Below are 20,070 nucleotides of genomic sequence, written 5' to 3' on the forward strand. Positions count from 1 at the left end.
AAAGAGTCAGACACGACTGAGCGACTGAACTGAACTGAGCTGAAAAGATAAAGTTTGTATTAAGGAATATTTAATACTACTGCTTGAGAAATGATTGCAGATGGGCTATGTGATTTGGAGATATGTGAATAATTTCCCCAGAGTATAATCTTTTTAAACATTTTCCAAAATAGCAAAAATTTCTGAAGTGGTGGTTTTTGATGGGATGATGTTGAATTTATTAATTTTAGGAGTATTGGCATAAGATTGTTTCATTTCTACAGGAGAAAAAAGATGAGACAGAATGATACTCTCATGTTGGGGACATAAGTTAAAAATACCCAATTGTGTATACTCCCTGATACTTGAGTCTTTTCTAGAAAATCCCTGACAAGTAGAATTATAGCCTCTTACCTTGCAGTTCGGGAGACCTCGGTTCGATCCCTGGGTTGCTATCTTACCCCTGGAGAAGGAAATGGCCACCCACTCCAGTACTCTTGCCTGGAAAATCCCATGGACGGAGGAGCCTGGTGGGCTACAGTCCATGGGTTCGCAAAGAGTAGGACACAACTGAACGACTTCACTTTCACTTTGTAGTTGTAGGTTTTTTTTGTAAAATACACTTTAAGTATGTGGGATTTGAAGTTGAAAAGACTTGGCTTGAATCTGCTCACACTGTAATTCTGTGACCTTAAGTAAATTAAATAATTTCTTGCATTCCCAACTTCTGTATTTATAAAATGAGGGGAAATAATACCTGAATCTCATGATTGTTTTTACCATTATGTGGTTTACTATGTTTAAAAATGCTTAATATTGTGCGTGGCACCTAGTAGGTACTGCCAAATAGTAGTAATAAAGTTTTTTTTGGTAGAATATTGGATGAACTGTAGTTTTATGTGAATTAAAAGTATAAAGTTATTCTTTTATATTTTAGGCATATTTATCATTATTACATCCATGGTCCAAAAGGGAATGAACAGCGTACATCAAAGGAAGCTGGACCTTTCAACAACATTGATATTGAAGTAAGATAAAATTCTTTCTTAAGTATTGTGAAATATTAGGTCTGTGTTCTAGTTCCAAGTTAATCTGGATAAGAAAAGTCAATCAGTAAATAGGCAACTTCTCTGTCCTTGTCTTTTACCAAACCACTTCTCTAGTTTGATGTCTAAGTAAAGAGATAATTCCTAAGGTGTACTTTTCTGGATATCTTATTACCCTAGTATCTGGTTTCTATTTTCTTTGTCTTCTATAGAGATATGAGCCATTACTGAATGTCATGTCTCAAAAGCAGGGAAGAAAAGATATAAATCGTTTCCCTTTTGTTCATAGAAATCTCTTAATAAGAAAAAAATAAGTAAAGTAAAATGTAGAAGAACAGAACATTTCAATGTTGAGTTCTCAGTATCCTTGCCCACATGTCAGGCGGAATTTCATGTATGTCTTCATCCTACTTCCTACCTCTAGGGCTTCCCAGGTGATGCCAGTGGTAAAGAATCCACCTGCCAGTGCAGGAGACACAAGAGACGCAAGTTCTGTCCCTGGGTCGGGAAGATCCCCTGGAGTAGGAAATGGCAACCCACTCCAGTACTCTTGCCTGGGAAATTCCATGGACAGAGGAGTCTGGTGGGCTATAGTCCATGGGGTCACAAAGAGTCAGACATGACTTAGTGCACAGACAGACACACCTCCAGCAGGAAAGCTTAAATGAAATAAACTCGTGACTTACATATCCTTCAGCGCTTTCTTTGCTTACTTTCAGTTTTTTGGTAATATATTTCTTAATTAAGATGCTCCTTAGACCTATTTAACTGAGATAGAAATATATATGTATTTTGTTAATCTAGATGATTATTTATACAAATAAAAATAGTTTTTGCTTTTCTGTTGTTGGATCATAGATGAGAACAAAAGTGCAGTCGCTGTCAAATTTAATTGTTTTTATTTTATTTTTATTTTAGATTTCTATGTTTGAAAAGGGGAAGACACCTAAGATTATCAACCTGAGGGAAATACAAGATGACATGCAGACATTGTATATAAATACAGCAGCTGATAGTTTTGAGTTCAAGGCTCATGTTGAAGGAGATGGTGTAGTGGAAGGGATTATCCGATATCACCCTTTCTTATATGATAGAGAAACCTACCCTGATGATCCATGCTTTCCATCAAGTATGTTAATCTGTTACCTTAGCTACAAAATACAAAGTTGTGATTAATTTTCATAATTATTAGTTAGGCTTAAGGTTAGATAAATTTTAAACATTTTTTCCTCATGCAGGTCTTAAGTTGTTAAGGTAGTTGTAGTTTTTATAATTGCTAATTTTTGTGTATATTCACACCCAGATAAATAAAGCTGTGGTGCTAAGAAACGTTACATGTTCTTATATCGTACTTCTCTTACTGAACTGAACTTTTAGCTATGTACCACATAGTATTCCTTTATATACTCCCCATGTTGTCTTCCTGTTATCTTTGTAGATATTTATAAAGTAGTTTTAAACTTTATGTAGTCGCATTGGTTTTTTTCTTTATGCTTTCTGATAGGCCTTGCTGCAGAAAGGCTTCGTACATCTCATTTTTTTATAATTTTTTTTATAGATTCTGTAGCTTTTATCATTTTATGTTTATATCTTTAATATACCTGTAATCTTTTTTGTTTTAGGATTAACTTAATATTTTCCATGTGGGTTTTCAGTTTCCTAGTACCAATTTTTGAATGTTATATATAAATATCACTTTCATAATAATATAAAGTTCCCATAAGTACATAGAACCCAGATTGTTTGCTATAAGTCATTGATATGTTTTGTGTTTTTATACATGAATAACATGTCCTTTATAGTGAATCTCTTGTCCTTTATAGTGTATATTGATATCAGTAGGACAAGACACTATTGTTCTTTTTTGAGAAAATTCATAATTCTTAATCTTTTGCTCTTCTAGATAAACCTTGGAATCACTTTGTACTGAATAAAAATGTCCTAATGGGATTATTGAGATCACATTCAATTTTCATAGATTAACAGTGTTATATTTTCTCATTCAGAATGATTTCTTAGTATATCCTTAGTATTGTGTTTTGGAACCAGATTTCCTGGTTTGAATCCTGTCTTTGCCACTTTCTATTGTGCAAAATTTGACAAACTACTGCTTCAGTATCTTTGAAATGGGAAATAATAATTCTTATAATAATCCTTGCCTCATAGACTTGTAGGGGTTTAGGACCCGACTCTGTTTAGTAAGTGTTCATACATATTATTACTTAGTGACTCTGCCTCCCATTCAGTCTCTGGCCTGTTTTTCATTTGTCATTTGTGATTTTGGTATGCTTACAGATAAAAAGATAAAGTTCTTAAAAATGATGTCTTAAAATAATAGCCAATTAATTGAATGATGATCAGAGGGGTTCTCTAAGAGCAAGTGAAATGTTTTGATTGGAAGGAACTTTTACTTATGAACTTCTTATGAAGATTTTTTTGGAGAAAAAGACTTTATTGGGGGTCGGGGGAATGACTTAATGCCAGAATAACTGAGATATTGCTATATCAGGATCATAATGCTTGAATCCAATTTATTTGAGTATATGAAAAGGTATTACTAAACATAGAAATGTGTAGACAGTTGTGCTTTATAACATTGGATATAACTCTAACTGTATCATAATGTAAACTTGAATTAGTATTATTAATTTGTCCAAGCTAAGCAAACTTGCTGTTCCTAGACATCGTAGATTTTCCAGATGATTTTTATGTGAGTGTGCTGGTTCCAACAGAGTTGTGAGACATGATTTAGGTAGAAGATTCAAGCTCCCGTATTTATAAATAGGTTTTTCACATGGCAGGCTCAGTAGCTAGTATGGTAATCCTAACGCAGATTCATGAGTATGTAATTATTACTTTTTAATGAGAATCACTGTTGGTAATGTGGAGCCACTTTGAAAATCTGCCTTTTTGAGGGCAAACATAATAAAGGTACTTTTAGGTTTTACAGAACACAGTGTTAAAGATCATAAGAATTTTTGTTACCGTTTCTCCGAAGAAGCTTTAACATTTCATTTATCGAAATTGATTTCTCAGTGGTAAAAATTATTTGTTCCACTTGTTCCTTTGTCCTAGAATTAAAAGATGAAGATGATGATGACGATTGTTTCATACTTGAGAAAGCAGCAAGAGGGAAAAGGCCTATTTTTGAATGTTTTTGGAATGGACGGCTAATACCATATACATCTGTTGAAGAGTAAGTTCTGATTTTTGCTGAGATTACATTGTTTTATGATCTTATCTTTTTACTAACCAGTATTTTGTTTTATTCAAGCTTTGACTGGTGTACTCCTCCTAAGAAGAGAGGACTTGCGCCTTTTGAGTGCTACAATAGGATATCTGGTGCATTATTCACTAATGACAAATTCCAGGTCAGCACAAATAAACTGACCTTTATGGATCTTGAGCTAAAACTGAAAGACAAGAACACCCTTTTTACAAGGATTTTAAACGGACAGGTATGACTTTAAATATCAAGTTTTGAATATTTGCAGAAGTGTTCTATTTTAAGTTCAACAAAAGTCACTTGTAGATTTGTACTGACAATTTGCATAGTTTTCATTTTATTTACTCAGAAGAATATAAATTTTAGTTCATGAGCATTTATGTGTTCACTCAAAAATTTCAAACTGATTAGCTCTTACTGGGATAAAACTTATCAGATCTTCATCAATACTTTGACATGGTGAATAGAATCTTCAGAAGCATGTCTGTTTGCAAAGAGCATGTAAGAATTGTATCTAATAGAGAGGCTTTGTTTGTATATTAGTAACCTAAATATACAATTTTAATCTAACTTTGGGGGTAAAATTTAGGTAGAACTGTGAAATACTTTGGGCTAAAGGGTAATTTGAGATTGATCACTATTAAAATCTGCTTTAATCAATAGAAAAAGAATGATAAATTTTTTTAAAAAGTTGAATGGAGCTAGTGTACTTTCCTTTTGCCTAAACACCTCAGAAACTTACTTGATGCTACTCTTTCAGTAATGTAATGTTAAGTTGCCAAGAGATGGGTGCATTTATTCTAAACTTAAAGTTGCTGGACAGTAAACACAATATATGACACAGTATTTGTATATCCCTATAACATGTTGACATTCATTTTGCTCTTAATAAAAAGGATTCTGAATGTGATGTAATTTTATCTAATACAGATGAGGGCTGAGCCTGAAATACAGCATAAAAATTTGGTAGGCAGACAGTCTCATTCCTAGTTAATAATTTTAATACTGTTGTCAAGTTGTCAAAGTGACAACACTAATTTACTGATTCAGGAAGGAGTTGGTACCTGGGAACAGATTAGGGGGAAAGTTTCTTTGAAAAATATATGCCATTTTTTGGTGTTTACCATGTACATGTATTTCTTATTTTAATAAGAAATCTAATCTTTTTAAAATCTAATTTTTTTTAATGATTAATATACTGGTCATCTGACTTCAAGTTGCAAAAACTTAAGCTGAAATCAGTTTTAATTTTGCCCCATTTTCATCTGGAAATGGTGGGTTGTGGAGTAAGGTGTACAGAGAAAACGAACTTCTGTGACTTTACGCTTTGTCTTCTGTGAAAACATGTAATGCGATGATCTTCCCCTACTCCTCCTGAAGACAAGCATTAAACCAGTATATAGTAGCTTACACTGGAGTGTAAATCTCTAGGGTCTCTCAGCAGAGTGAAGAATGATAAGCCATAACACATTTTCTTCCTATGTATTACAAGAAAGCAAATTTTATTTTATGATCTATTTTTGAATAAATGTATAAAGCATAATTTTTTTTAAATATGTTTTGCCATAGCTTTATTTCTCAACCTTTTTTTCACTGTCACCTTATAAAAGAACCTTTTTAAACTTTTCTCTCCCAAATAACCCCCTAAGACATTTTAATACCATAGATATACCATATCTATATTTAAGTATGTGTTTAAATCTGTGCTTAATTTATATAAAGCTTTTTATTTCCCTGTTGGAATTTGCGTGTTTCACATTAAGAAGGCTTCCACTTACCCTTTTCCCCTAATCAGTTCTCCTTTTCCAAGGCACGCAGTGTTTATCTTTTGTTGGGGGTGGGGGGAGTGTATCCTAGGGTTTAAAATAGGGAAGGAAATCTATGTTGATATTGACCATTGAAGTCTTAGGTCCAAGTGTGTGCTCAGTCACTTGAGTCGTGTCCAACTCTCTGCGACCCTATGGACCAAGGATGATGGCAGACCCTGTGGACCAAGGATGATAGCAGAGATTTTTCTTTAGTAATGTGTTGATAGAAATCTAAATTTGTATAGGAGAAAGAGCCATTAAAATATTTTAGTTTTTTATTCGTTTTTCTGGGGTGGGTGGGTATTTGGAAGGAAACATGAATTGAACAAGAAGTGTCTGTGGTTGTATTTGTTTATGAGTAGCTAAGTTTTGTGGAACATTTTAAAATTTTACAGGAGCAGCGAATGAAAATTGACAGAGAGTTTGCTTTATGGCTGAAGGACTGCCATGAAAAGTACGACAAACAAATAAAATTCACCCTTTTTAAAGGAGTAATTACACGTCCTGATCTTCCTTCTAAAAAGCAGGGCCCCTGGGCCACTTATTCAGCGATAGAATGGGATGGAAAAATATACAAAGCAGGACAGCTGGTAAGTTTAACTTATTTTTAGGTTTAATTTTTAGTAGAATTTGAATCTAAATTAGAGTTATTAGAATTTGTCAACAACCAAAAATAATGTATGTAGTCTTGCCTCCTTAGGAGCCAGAAAAGAAAGGCAAGGCCAAATTGATTATAACTATGTAATTTAATAGGACATTAAGGAAAAAAACAAAATGATTTTTGCCAAAGGCTCAGTTAACAAAATTTTTATTGTTTCTTATACTTCACTTTACTCAAATAGAGAATTTAGTGTGTTTTTTTAATGTGATATGAAGAAATGGTTTTTCATCAAATTTTTTAGTGTCTGCAGCTTGTAAGTTACTGTGCTGTTGACAGCATTATGGAGATTATAGAGATCTAGGGGTATCCTGTTGCCTTCAGGCTCTTACGGCATGAAAATACAGATGACCTAAAAATAAAGAGAGAGAATGAGTAGTTCTCTCTCTAGTAGAACTAGAATTCTCATAGTTTAGAAGGAGAGAATTTTCTGACTGCAGATGGGCCTGGAATAAGAGAATAAATCACGCAGTTCTTTGTGCATGAAGTGACTTCTGTGTGGAACTTAAAAGAGGTAGTGGCTCAGGTTTACAGAGGTAATTATGAAGATAACTAACTTAACTTTACATTGCTCAGTTGTGTCTGACTCTTTGTGAACCCATGGACTGGAGCCCACCAGGCTCCTCTGTACATGGAATTCTCCAGGCAAGGATGTTGGAATTGGTTGCCATGCCTTTCTCCAGGGGATCTTCCTGACCCACGGATTAAGCCCAGGTCTCTCCTGCATTGCAGGCAGATTCTTTACCCTTTGAGCTACCTGGGAAGCCCAGAGTGGGTTTATTATGAAGTGGGTTTATTATGAAGGTAGTAATAAACCCACAAATGTGACACTATCATCATTATATAGTGAAAGCTTTGGAATCAGATGCGGTCACCATGAAGTAGTGAGTGTGGCTTAAGCCTGCTTTTCCAACAGTTAGAAGCTAGAAACTGAAAAGGAGGAGCTGACAGGAGAAAGAAGGGGATAAGATGGTGAGAGAGAAGAAAACCAGGAAAATAAGGTATCTGTGAAGTCAAGTGGAAAGTTACAAGGAGGGAGTGATCAGGAAAAGCAGCAGAACTGGGTTACTGCAAAGTGTTATATGTGAAGAGAAATAGTTCAGAAGTGAAATGAGGCTGGAGAGATAGATTGGATGTAAACTCTTGCTGTCCTTATAGTTGAGAAGTTTTGAATTGGACTAGTGGAAATTACTCCTGGTGTTTTCAGGCCAGGTAAGGAAAAAAAAAATATATATATATATAGAGAGAGAGAGAGAGAGAGAGAGAAATTTTGAGCTAATTTATTGGAAAGAAACAATAACTTTGTAAGTCACTGTTCACAGCCTGCAAGCAACATTTTATGGGGATTTGCGACAGCTTGCATTCATTTGAAGGTATTATGGACCTTTTAGACACATGCATAACTATGACATTTTTATATGAAGAAGCCACTGTCTTTTCAAAGATGTTACAAATAAGTGGAGAGCTTCACAAATATAACTTTATAGAATGCTTTTTTCATTAAATTTTTCTAATAATAGATTTCTGGGTTTTTCCCCTTGTATAAAATAGTTCTGTTAAATAATTGTTAAACCTGTTTTTCTAAGTAAATATTAATACTAAATCCTTGTTTTAAAACTGAATGTTAGGTCAAGACAATCAAGACACTTCCTCTCTTTTATGGAAGCATTGTGAAATTTTTTCTCTATGGTGATCATGATGGAGAAGTATATGCTACAGGAGGAGAGGTTCAAATTGCAATGGTAAGATCCCCAGGTAACCCAAAATAGTCTTCAAAGTCTCTTGGTATTACTACTTTGCTTAATTCTTAAAGATGCAATATTCTAAAAAAAAAAAAAAAAAAGATAACGGTATTCTATTTTGACTTGTATTTGGCTTTTACATTGGTTACAGGAGTGGGAGCATGATGTTTTATGTTTCATATTTGATGTTTTTAGTAGTTTGTAGAACTTAACATCTATGTGCCCAGTGTTTAACAAATGTTACAATATTATTGCCAATTTTACAGTAATTTTAAAGTGCACATTTCATTCAAGGCTCATAAACATAAACATTGGAGCCAGACTTCTATCTCAAGAATGAAAAACAAAACTAGAGTGGGCTTTATCCTTATAAAGAAGTGTTAGTTGCTCAGTTGTGTCTGACTCTGTGACCCCATGGGCTTGTAGCCCACCAAGCTCCTCTGTTCGTGGAATTCTCCAGGCAAGAATATTGGAATGGGCAGCCATTCCCTTCTTCAGGGGATCTTCCCAGTGCAAGGATCGAACACTGGTCTCCTGCATTGCAGGCAAATTCTTTACTGTCTGAGCCACCAGGGAGGCCCTTTATCCTTCCTGATACTATGCTCTTGTTAAGATTTGAAGGTATTTAATTAGACCTAGGGTGTTTATCTGAAAAATGGAAATAAACACTGTGGTGTAATATAATAACAGTTATTATGATTTATCTACTTAATTAGGGTAAAAATATTTTTTGAAAGAAATCAATATTCTTGTGACTAAATTTAAATAGCTTTTTGAAATGTTGGTATAAATTTTGCTTATTCAGGAACCTCAGGCACTATATGATGAAATAAAAACTGTGCCAATTGCAAAGCTGGATAGGACAGTTGCTGAGAAAGCTGTGAAAAAATATGTAGAAGATGAAATGGCAAGGTAATTTATGTTTCAAGATGCATGGTAAAAAATGACAAGAAAATTGAAGAGGAATTGTCCTTTTAGTTATTATTGAGTGTGACATTATGCTTTTGTATTTAGGCACTTGTAGTCTTCGATGTGTGTATTGTGACGAACTTCTTGCTGTTAAAAAAAAAAAAGCGCTCTAGTTATCAAAACAGAATCCTGTATTTGTTTTATAGAAAAATAAGGAAGGTTAGCACTGTTAACAGCACTATGATTAAGTTTGTTAAAAAACAATGACTTTGGCCTGTAACTAGAAGAAAATGGTGAGAGGTAAAAATAAGAGCAAAAGAAGTAAAACATCGAAAAACAAAACTGTGGCTTTTGTGCGGCTAACGATGCAGTTATTTTGATTCTTACTGAACTCACTGGTAATTCTTCTGTTTCTAGAGTTATCCTTTCTCCGAAAGGTAGCTCGTACTACAAATTAGTAGAAAAATCTCAAAAAATGGGGACAATTCCTGTCTCTTAACATCAAGAGGTTTTGTTTTACTTTGTAGCCACAGCAGTGATTAAAGCTTTGGTGTATTAATCATACAGAATTTCAGATTTAACTATTGGGGAAAAAATTTAGAACTATTAAAGTTTCTAGTAACTTTTATTTTTAAAAATAAGACCATAATTAATACATTTCATGAAACATTAATATGCTGTTTTAATAATAGACTCCCTGATAGACTGTCAGTGACTTGGCCTGAAGGAGATGAATTATTGCCAAATGAGATCAGACCTGCTGGAACCCCCATTGGTATGTTTTTGGTTTTTCTTATGTGTGTGTGTATTTTAAACACTGAAAAAATGCTTTTCTTCTTAACATTTCATGGTAAAAAAATGATAAAAAATTAAAACGCTATGTGAAGACCTGGCAGATTCATCAGATTCATTGGGTGTAACTAAGATGTTCTTATTTTTAATTTTGGACTGATAGGTGCATTAAGAATTGAAATATTAAATAAAAAAGGGGAAACGATGCAGAAGCTTCCAGGAACAAGTCATGGAGGGTCAAAGAAACTCCTGGTTGAGCTCAAAGTTATATTACACTGTAAGTATAAACACTGATTTGTATGTTTGGATCTTTATTGTTGTTCGTAAATGTATATACATATTTTAACATCTTTGTGGAATTATTGATGGCCTAGCAATCTGATAGATAGTGCTTTGAAGTTAAGAGTTTCTAAAGTGTTAGAATAATTCATTTTTTAAAAACTCAGTTGTTTTCTTAGGGTTTTTTGTTTGTTTTGTTTTTAACACTGTATTCTGAATATTCCTATGGAGGTAGCTATGGGCTAAAATAAAGATATGTGTATGCATATCAGTTTGTACTGAATAGGGATTTAGATTGGATAATCCTTAAGGTACCTTCTAAATCAAAAATACTGTCTCTGAACCTATGGGTGAGAAGTACTTGTTTTGAGTTGAGAAATGGGAGCCACTCTTTGTTAAAGGAAGAAGAACTACATGTTATCACTCATCTTGTATTTTCCTAACTTTAATCACCTTGTAATTCTCGTCTCTTGTTTTTGTCTTGACCACCTGAAAGTATTTTCAATACTTGTTTTCCATAATCTGTTCTACCACTATATACTTGCATGTCTGGTCTATGGATTTTACAGATACAGTGTATTTTATTCACTGTATGTTTATTTCCAACATTTATAAACTATAGTCAGTGGTAGTGTATACTTTCGTCTTATAAATGTCTTTTTAGCCTCAGCAGCATTGAACAGTTTGACTAATTCATTTTGCTGCAGTACTCTCTTTTTGGCCTCTGTGACACACTGTTCTGTATTTCTCCAGGGTTTTTTTTTTTTTTTTTTTGGTGGCTTAAAACAGTATGTTTATTATCTACAGTTCTCTTGGTCATCTGACTGCTGAAATCAAAGTGTCAGCAGGATAGCAACCTTCTGGAGGTTGTAGGGAAGGCTTGCCTTTCCACTTCTAGAAGTCACCCATATTCCTTGGCCTTGTGGTCCCTTTCTCCATCTTCAGAGCCAACAGTGTGGGATCTTCCAACCTGTTTGTAACTCTGACCATCCTGTCCCCCTCTTATTTAAAAAAAACAAAAAAAAACCCCACAAAACTACATATAGGCATCAGTTCAGTTGCTCAGTTGTGTCCAACTATTTGTGACCCCATGGACTGCAGCACATGAGGCATACCTCATTTATTGAACTTTGTTTTATTGCCATTTGCAGATACTGCATTTTTTATGGATTCAAGGTTTATGGCAACTCTGTGTTAAGCAAGTCTGTTAATGCCATTTTCCCAACAGTATTTGCTCACTTAATGTCCCTGTGTAACATTTTGGTCATTCTGGCAACTTTTCAGACTTTCTAAAAATTATGTTTGTTATGATGATCTGTGATTAGTGGTCTTTGATATTATTGCTACAACTTGCTGAAGGCTCAGGTGAACATTAGCATTTTTAGCAATAAAGTACTTTTTATTTTTGACTGTGTGGATCACAATAAACTGTGGAAAATTATGAAAGAGATGGGCATACCAGACCACTTGATCTGCCTCTTGAGAAATCTGTATGCAGGTCAGGAAGCAACAGTTAGAACTGGATATGGAACAGCAGACTGGTTCCAAATAGGAAAAGGAGTACGTCAAGGCTGTATATTGTTACCCTGCTTATTTAACTTATACGCAGAGTACATCATGAGAAACACTGGGCTGGAGGAAGCACAAGCTGGAATCAAGATTGCTGGGAGAAACATCAATAACCTCAGATATGCAGATGACACCACCCTTATGGCAGCAAGTGAAGAACTAAAGAGCCTTATGATGAAAGTGAGAGGAGAGTGAAAAAAAGTTGGCTTAAAGCTCAACATTCAGAAAACAAAGATCATGGCATCCAGTCCCATTACTTCATGGCAAATAGATGGAGAAACAGTGGAAACAGTGGCAGACTTTATTTTTGGGGGCTTCAAAATCACTGCAGTTGGTGGTTGCAGGCATGAAATTAAAAGACGCTTACTCCTTGGAAGGAAAGTTATGACCAACCTAGATAGCATATTCAAAAGCAGAGATATTACTTTGCCAACAAAGGTCCGCCTAGTTAAGGCTATGGTTTTTCCAGTAGTCATGTATGGGTGTGAGAGTTGGACTGTGAAGAAAGCTGAGTGCCGAAGAACTGATGCTTTTGAACTGTGGTATTGAAGAAGACTTTTGAGAGTGCCTTGAGCTGCAAGGAGATCCAGCCAATCCATCCTAAAGGAAATCAGTCCTGAATATTCATTGGAAGGACTGATGCTGAAGCTGAAACTCCAATATTTTCGCCACCTGATGTGAAGAGCTGACTCATTTGAAAAGACTCTGATGCTGGGAAAGATTGAAGGCAGGAGGAGAAAGGGACGACAGAGGATGAGATAGTTGGATGGTATCACCGACTCGATGGATATGAGTTTGAGTAAACTCCAGAGTTGGTGATGGACAGGGAGGCCTGGCATGCTGCAGTCCGTGGGGTCGCAAAGAATCAGACACAACTCAGTGACTGAACTGACTGACTGTCATTATTCTTTAAAAGAAATAATGCTATTGCACACTCAATAGACTATAGTATAGTATAAACATAGCTTATATGCACTGGGAAGGGAAAACATTTATGTAGCTTCCTTTATTGTGATCCTTGTTTTGTTGTGATCTGAAGCCAAGCCTACCATATCTCTAAGGTCGGCCTGGTATATGTTTCTATATAAAATAATTAAAAGGTTTATTTTTTCTGGTAAAATATATAACAAATTTACTGTCTCAGTCATTTTTAAATCTATACTTTATTGTACTGTATAGTGTTGCACATACTTGTCTGTTTCTTTGTAATGTCATTTAACTTATTCTGCTGTTTGTTCTATTCCCTGAAGACTAGAAATTACCCCAAAACCTTGAATTGATTTAGGTTCACTATTTTCCCCCTCCTAAAGCAAGAATCAATACTTTGTAGTGAATTTGTGTTTTTAGGTATTATATAAGAGGCATTTGATAGCTATAGTTAATTGTCCCACTTTTAGTGCTACTGGGATGGATTATTGAATTCACTTGGCTGGTATGACTATAAAGTTCTCCTTTCATCCATGTTGTAAGAGTTTCATCCATTAGTGATTTTTGCTTTGTTATTTGGTATGCATGATACAGTGGGTTTTCCCACTGATACTTTCATTTCTTCCTAATTTATTGTCCTATTATCTCAATTTATTATCCTTTTTGGTTTATTAATTAGTAAGAAATTTCCTGTATCAGTTATGGTCATTGATTTATTTTGAAACAACTTTTATAGGAAAGGCAGTGTAAAGGCTTAATTAAAATTACTGATAATAAGACTATTAGATTAATTTTTACTTCTTTGCAGTGTTATTTGTCTTTAAAGTTTTTATATATTCTAAAGTTGAATCACTTGAAATAATTTTTTTAATGTGGTCATATCACCTACCTACAATTTGCTTTTGCTTATGAATTGTTTTAATTCCATTTTGTTAATTATTAAAGTCATTTACATGATTCTAAAGACAAAAATAAATAGCAAAGAATATTTCAGAAAAGTGCTATCATCCGTTTCCTTTCTCCTTCATCAGACCTCTTAATAGGCACTAGGTCTTAGAGATTATGTAAACAAACAATTCTGTTTTATTCTTGGAGAAAACTGTCAAAGAAATGATTTTTAATATAAAAAAATTATCTCTATATTCTTTATACCAGTTAAGCTTATTTACAGATACATTTTTAAGAATTAAAGGAATTTTATTGTCTGAATGAGTAGTTTCATTATGCTATTGACTTGCATAGGATAATTTTAGGTCTTTTGAAGTTTAAAAGCTATTTTTAAAAATGTACAACAGATATTTGATGCCACTGTGACATTTCATTTTCATGTTCTAAATTTTGTTTCTCAAAGTATAAATTTTTTTCTTTTATTAAGCTTCAAGTGGAAATAAGGAAATAATTTCACATATTAGTCAACATGGAGGAAAATGGCCTTACTGGTTTAAAAAAATGGGTGAGTTGTTATTCTGAATATTAAAAATTATATCAGTATTGTGTTTACTTGAATTTTAATTTCTTCTTAATTTGTCCAGAAAATATTCACAAGTTGGGGAATTATACATTGAAATTGCAAGTTGTCCTGAATGAAAGTAATGCAGACACTTATGCAGGAAGGCCACTACCATCTAAAGCAATTAAATTTTCTGTTAAAGGTAAGCAAAACACCAATATGTAACTCTGTATGCTAAAGGTGGCATTTTAAATCAAGAGGAAAATAGAAAATTTGATAAAAGATGTTTGACCAATTGTATAACCATTTTGGTTTTAGAAATGACTTTATAACTCTGCTTGATAATCATGCTCCTTATACATCATTGTTTTCTAGCTTCCTTTGTTACTGGTAGACTTTAAAGTTATTTTGATTCCTGACTTTTGTATGTTAAAAACCCACTCCCAATCCAACTATCCCCATTCTGTCTCTCCCACAATCCTCAGATGTTTGAATAATTTAGAGTTTGGGTCCCCATCTCTGACATTTTAAGTTCTAGGGGTTCTTCTGAGTCTCTTTGATTTTGGGTCTTTTTTTCCTTCTATAGCATCTAGTGTTCAGACGTTGGACCTGTCAATTGGTATACTGTGTTTTCTACTTTCCATCGCTTAATTCTATTTTTCTACTTTATAAGAGACTTCCTTAGCATGATGTTTGATGTTTTCTATTGATTTTTTTCTTTCTGCTATTATTTTTCACTTTCTAGAGTATTTTATTCTCCAATATTTATTTATTTGTTAGAATAAAATATTTTATTCTAAAAAGGTTATTTCCTTTTCAAAGCATTTTCTTCTGACTTTGTGGATTAATATTTTTATTAATTCTCTGAGGCTATTAATAATGGTATTTTTTTTCTTTGATGTTTTTAAACTTGATTCATAGCCTGTTTCTTCAATGTTGTTTTTTTTTTCCATCCGCACTGGGTCTTTCCTATTAGATGATCTCTTACATTATTAGTGCACATGTTTAAGAATAGGACATTTGAGAGTGTTTATTTCATTTGGGGAGATTATAATAAGTGAATTTTAGGTTTTTTTCCTCTGGCTGTTCAGATTCTCCAGAGTGGAGTGTAAACACCTAGGAGCCAGAATTTGGGGAGCCAAGCTGGAAAAGATTGTTATATATTTCACATTCAGTATTAATCTTTCACTTGATTTACATGTTTTCAGTAAATTGGCACTTTCAGTAGTGCTATGTCCAGTGTTCAGTAGTAGGTCACTCCTTGGACCTACTCTAAGCTTTCCCAGAGGAGAAACCTTCCAAATGTTGTTGAAAATTAAGGAGGTAGTTGACTGGCTCTGTGTATCGAGGGGTGGGGATCTGAGGAACTGATTCTGACAGACTTGAGCTAGTCTTTCTCTTTTATTTCAGTTTCACTCCTACTTGATAGAGCCATGCTTGAGATTTTTGAATGTTATATACTGCAAATTAAATTGGCTCTCTGCTAGTTTTGTTGATGATTGAGGATTTGATTTTTTGAGTCTTACTGTTAGGTCCATAGTGCTTCCCCAGTAGCTTAGATGGTAAAGCATCTGCCTTCAATGCAAGAGATCCAGGTTCAGTCCTTTGGTTGGGAAAACCCCCTGGAGAAGGATTTGGCAACCCACTCCAGTATTCTTGCCTGGAGAATTATACTTGTTCATATGCTCACTAGCTTTCAAATTCTGTTACTGTTGTCTTTTTTCTTGTTCTTTCTTTTTGAAGGTTTCAGTTCAGTTCAGTCGCTCATTAGTGTCTCTTTGTGACCCCGTGAATCGCAGCACGCCAGGCCTCCCTGTCCATCACCAACTCCCAGAATTCACCCAAACCCATGTCCATCCAGTCAGTGATGCCATCCAGCCATCTCATCCTCTGTCGTCCCCTTCTCCTCCTGCCCCCAATCCCTCCCAGCATCAGAGTCTTTTTCCAATGAGTCAACTCTTTGCATGAGATGGCCAAAGTATTGGAGTTTCAGCTTTAGCATCAGTCCTTCCAATGAACACCCAGGACTGATCTCCTTTAGCATGGACTGGTTGGATCTCCTTGCAGTCCAAGGGACTCTCAAGAGTCTTCTCCAACACCACAGTTCAAAAGCATCGATTCTTCGGTGCTCAGCTTTCTTCACAGTCCAGCTCTCACATCCATACATGACCACAGGAAAAACCATAGCCTTGACTAGACGGACCTTTGTTGGCAAAGTAATGTCTCTGCTTTTGAATATGCTATCTAGGTGGTCATAACTTTCTTTCCAAGGAGTAAGCATCTTTTAATTTCATGGCTGCAATCACCATCTGCAGTGATTTTGGAGCCCCCCGAAATAAAGTCTGACACTGTTTCCCCATCTGTTTCCCATGAAGTGATGTGACCATATGCCATGATCTTCGTTTTCTGAATGTTGAGCTTTAAGCCAGCTTTTTCACTCTCCTCTTTCATTTTCATCAAGAGGCTTTTTTTTCCTCTTCACTTTCTGCCATAAGGGTAGTGTCATCTCCATATCTGAGGTTATTGATATTTTTCCTGGCAATCTTGATTCCAGCTTGTGCTTCTTCCAGCCCAGTGTTTCTCTTGATGTACTCTGCATAGAAGTTAAATAAGCAGGGTGACAACATAAGCCTTGACGTACTCCTTTTCCTATTTGGAACCAGTCTGTTCCATGTCCAGTTCTAACTGTTGCTTCCTGACCTGCATATAGGTTTCTCAAGAGGCAGGTCAGATGGTCTGGTATTACCATCTCTTCTCAGAATTTTTCACAGTTTCTTGTGATCCGCAGTCAAAGGCTTTGGCATCGTCAGTAAAGCAGAAATAGATGTTTTTCTGGAACTCTCTTGCTTTTTTGATGATCCAGCGGATGTTGGCAATTTGATCTCTGGTTCCTCTGCCTTTTCTAAAACCAGCTTGAACATCTGGAAATTCACAGTTCACGTATTGCTAAAGCCTGGCTTGGAGAATTTTGAGTGTTACTTTACTACTAGCATGTGAGATGAGTGCAACTGTGCAGTAGTTTGAGCGTTCTTTGGCATTGCCTTTTTGGGATTGGAATGAAAATTGACCTTTTCCAGTCCTGTGGCCACTACTGAGTTTTCCAAATTTGCCGGCATACTGAGTGCAGCACTTTCACAGCATCATCTTTCAAGATTTGGAATAGCTCCACTGGAATTCCATCACCTCCACTAGCTTTGTTCGTAGTGATGCTTTCTAAGGCCCACTTGACTTCACATTCCAGGATGTCTGGCTCTAGGTGAGTGATCACACCATCATGATTATCTGGGTCATGAAGATCTTTTTTGTACAGTTCTTCTGTGTATTCTTGCCACCTCTTCTTAATATCTTCTGCTTCTGTTAGGTCCATACCATTTCTGTCCTTTATCAAGCCCATCTTTGCATGAAATGTTCCCTTGGTAGCTCTGATTTTCTTGAAGAGATCCCTAGTCTTTCCCATTCTGTTGTTTTCTTCTCTTTCTTTGCATTGATCGCTGAGGAAGGCTTTCTTATCTCTCCTTGCTATTCTTTGAAACTCTGCATTCAGATGCTTAGATCTTTCCTTTTCTCCTTTGCTTTTCGCTTCTCTTCTTTTCACAGCTATTTGTAAGGCCTCCCCAGACAGCCATTTTGCTTTTTTGCATTTCTTTTCCATGGGGATGGTCTTGATCCCTGTCCCCTGTACAGTGTCACAAACCTCCATCCATAGTTCATCAGGCACTCTATCTATCAGATCTAGTCCCTTAAATGTATTTCTCACTTCTACTGTATAATCGTAAGGAATTTGATTTAGGTCATACCTGAATGGTCTAGTGGTTTTCCCTACTTTCACGTCTGAATTTGGCAATAAAGAAGAGTTCATGATCTGAGCCACAGTCAGCTCCCGGTCTTGTTTTGAAGATTTAGGCCTCTTTAAAAAAAAGCTCTGTGGTGTCATATTATTATGGGGTTTTGGAGAGCTGATTTTTAAGTGCCTGGGAGTATTTTGCCTTCTCTAATCATAAAGCCACTTTGGGGAGTGTTCCTTTTTTGTTCATACAGATCTACCATGTTCTTTAAATAACAACTGTGGAACTTTCCACAGTAGGGACTTGCTGTAGTTTTAGCAGTTTTCTTTGGTGAACATTTCATGTATTTCCAATTTTGTGACTGTTACACATCACGTTTCTATATGAGGGGGTGGGGAAATTATGTTTTGTGTACACGTGCTAGAATTTCTCTAGAGTGGATCCCAAGAAGTAGAATTGCCAAACTGAAATTATCAATATGTGCTTTAACATTTTATATATATTTTTTGTCAGTTTACCCTTCTAAAAGATTATGTACCCTCACCAACAGACTGAGGGTTCCTATTTCCCTATGCTCACTGCTGGCCAAGCTATATTACAGTATTTATTTAGCTTAGTCGGTAGTTAAGTTATTTAATTATTAGGTTGTGTATCTCTTTAGGCTTTATTGGACATTGTCATTCTGTGAAAGTCTATGCCCATTTTAATAGTGTAAAACTAGTTCTTAAGTGTGAGTTTTATCTGAATCACCTGCAGGTTTTATTAAACTGTAGACCAGTGGGCCTCATTCCTAGGGTATCTGACACAGGATAAGGTGAATCTTGGAATTTGCATTTCTAATAATTTCACAGGGGATGACTTGAAACTATTAGACTATAGACTGCATTTTAACAATAGCTGTTTATAGGAAGTTTTAATGTATTTAGGATTTAAATCCTTTATGGCATACATTGCAAATACTTTCTCATATGGAGCTTCTCTATTGACTTTGTATCTATTAAAATATTTTAATCTTTGTCACATATATCCTTGAATAGCTATTGAATATTGTGTTTTGCCTTACTTTTTCCTTTGATAAAATTGTAAACATTTCTTTATTATATTTGAATAATTTCATAGTTTAAAAACACATTTATCTCTGTTTCTAGGCTTATTTATATATATAAGATAACAATCTGTAATTTTCGCAGGTATATTGTAGATAGAATTTATGTAAATTTTGCTTATTTAAAATGCCATCTTTATCGTAGTTTAATCTTCCATATGTAAATAGATGTTTTTACCTTCAATGAATCTCTGACTGATGAATTTTCTTTTCGTGTTTTTTTTTTCAAGAGGGTAAACCAGAGAAATTTTCGTTCGGTCTTTTGGATCCTCCTTTTCGTGTTGGAGTCCCATTCAATATCCCTGTGGAGTTTCAGGATGAATTTGGTCATACTAGTCAACTGTCTACTGATATTCAGCCAATTTTTGAAGCAAGGTAATCTGAATGTTCATATTTGCTGAGTATTCACTGCATTTAGCTTAAATTATTTGTGTTAACTTCAGATTTATTTAAAATGTTTGATATTTTATGATATCTGGGGGATTTAGTTAGTCCCAAGCTATACTCTGCAGCTGTAGTGTCATATATGAATTATCTCAGTAAAGTTTGGACTGAATTTTTGCTGTTACAGTTACTTGGTTGAGACTAATAGGTCTGTCTTACTCCTTTTTTTTTTTTTTTGCAAGTACGATATGACGTCTCTTGGCAGTTCTATGCACTATACAATGTTTTTATTTTGTTGTTTGCTTAGAAATTATGGGCATTTAAACTTAAAGGTTACCTACTGGTAGGCTTTTAACCTGCTAGTAGAATTATTTTTAGTTTGTTTTTAAAACTATAACAATAAAAATTATG

At 34.9% G+C, this 20,070-nt stretch overlaps 1 protein-coding gene across 3 annotated transcripts in view; it reads left to right on the forward strand.

Annotated features, from left to right (window-relative positions):
• Positions 1–20,070, forward strand: part of SMCHD1 (structural maintenance of chromosomes flexible hinge domain containing 1) — a 127,985-nt gene that overhangs the window by 40,190 nt on the left and 67,725 nt on the right. For all 3 annotated transcript variants that reach the window (XR_015153908.1, XM_086373087.1, XM_086373088.1), the window contains exons 9-20: positions 917–1,007; positions 1,944–2,154; positions 4,101–4,221; positions 4,300–4,483; positions 6,455–6,649; positions 8,346–8,459; positions 9,265–9,371; positions 10,061–10,143; positions 10,324–10,437; positions 14,311–14,388; positions 14,468–14,587; positions 19,506–19,650. Coding sequence is in view for 2 of the 3 variants with exons in the window: in XM_086373087.1 (XP_086229213.1) it covers positions 917–1,007; positions 1,944–2,154; positions 4,101–4,221; positions 4,300–4,483; positions 6,455–6,649; positions 8,346–8,459; positions 9,265–9,371; positions 10,061–10,143; positions 10,324–10,437; positions 14,311–14,388; positions 14,468–14,587; positions 19,506–19,650 (1,563 nt within the window). In the remaining variant the exon portion in view is untranslated. The remainder of the gene's footprint in view (positions 1–916; positions 1,008–1,943; positions 2,155–4,100; positions 4,222–4,299; positions 4,484–6,454; positions 6,650–8,345; positions 8,460–9,264; positions 9,372–10,060; positions 10,144–10,323; positions 10,438–14,310; positions 14,389–14,467; positions 14,588–19,505; positions 19,651–20,070) is intronic.

This window comes from Bos grunniens, chromosome 24, assembly GCF_055505025.1.
Source record: "Bos grunniens cultivar Pamir isolate PY7600 chromosome 24, Bosgru_T2T1.0, whole genome shotgun sequence".
Classification (NCBI taxonomy): Eukaryota; Metazoa; Chordata; class Mammalia; order Artiodactyla; family Bovidae; genus Bos; species Bos grunniens.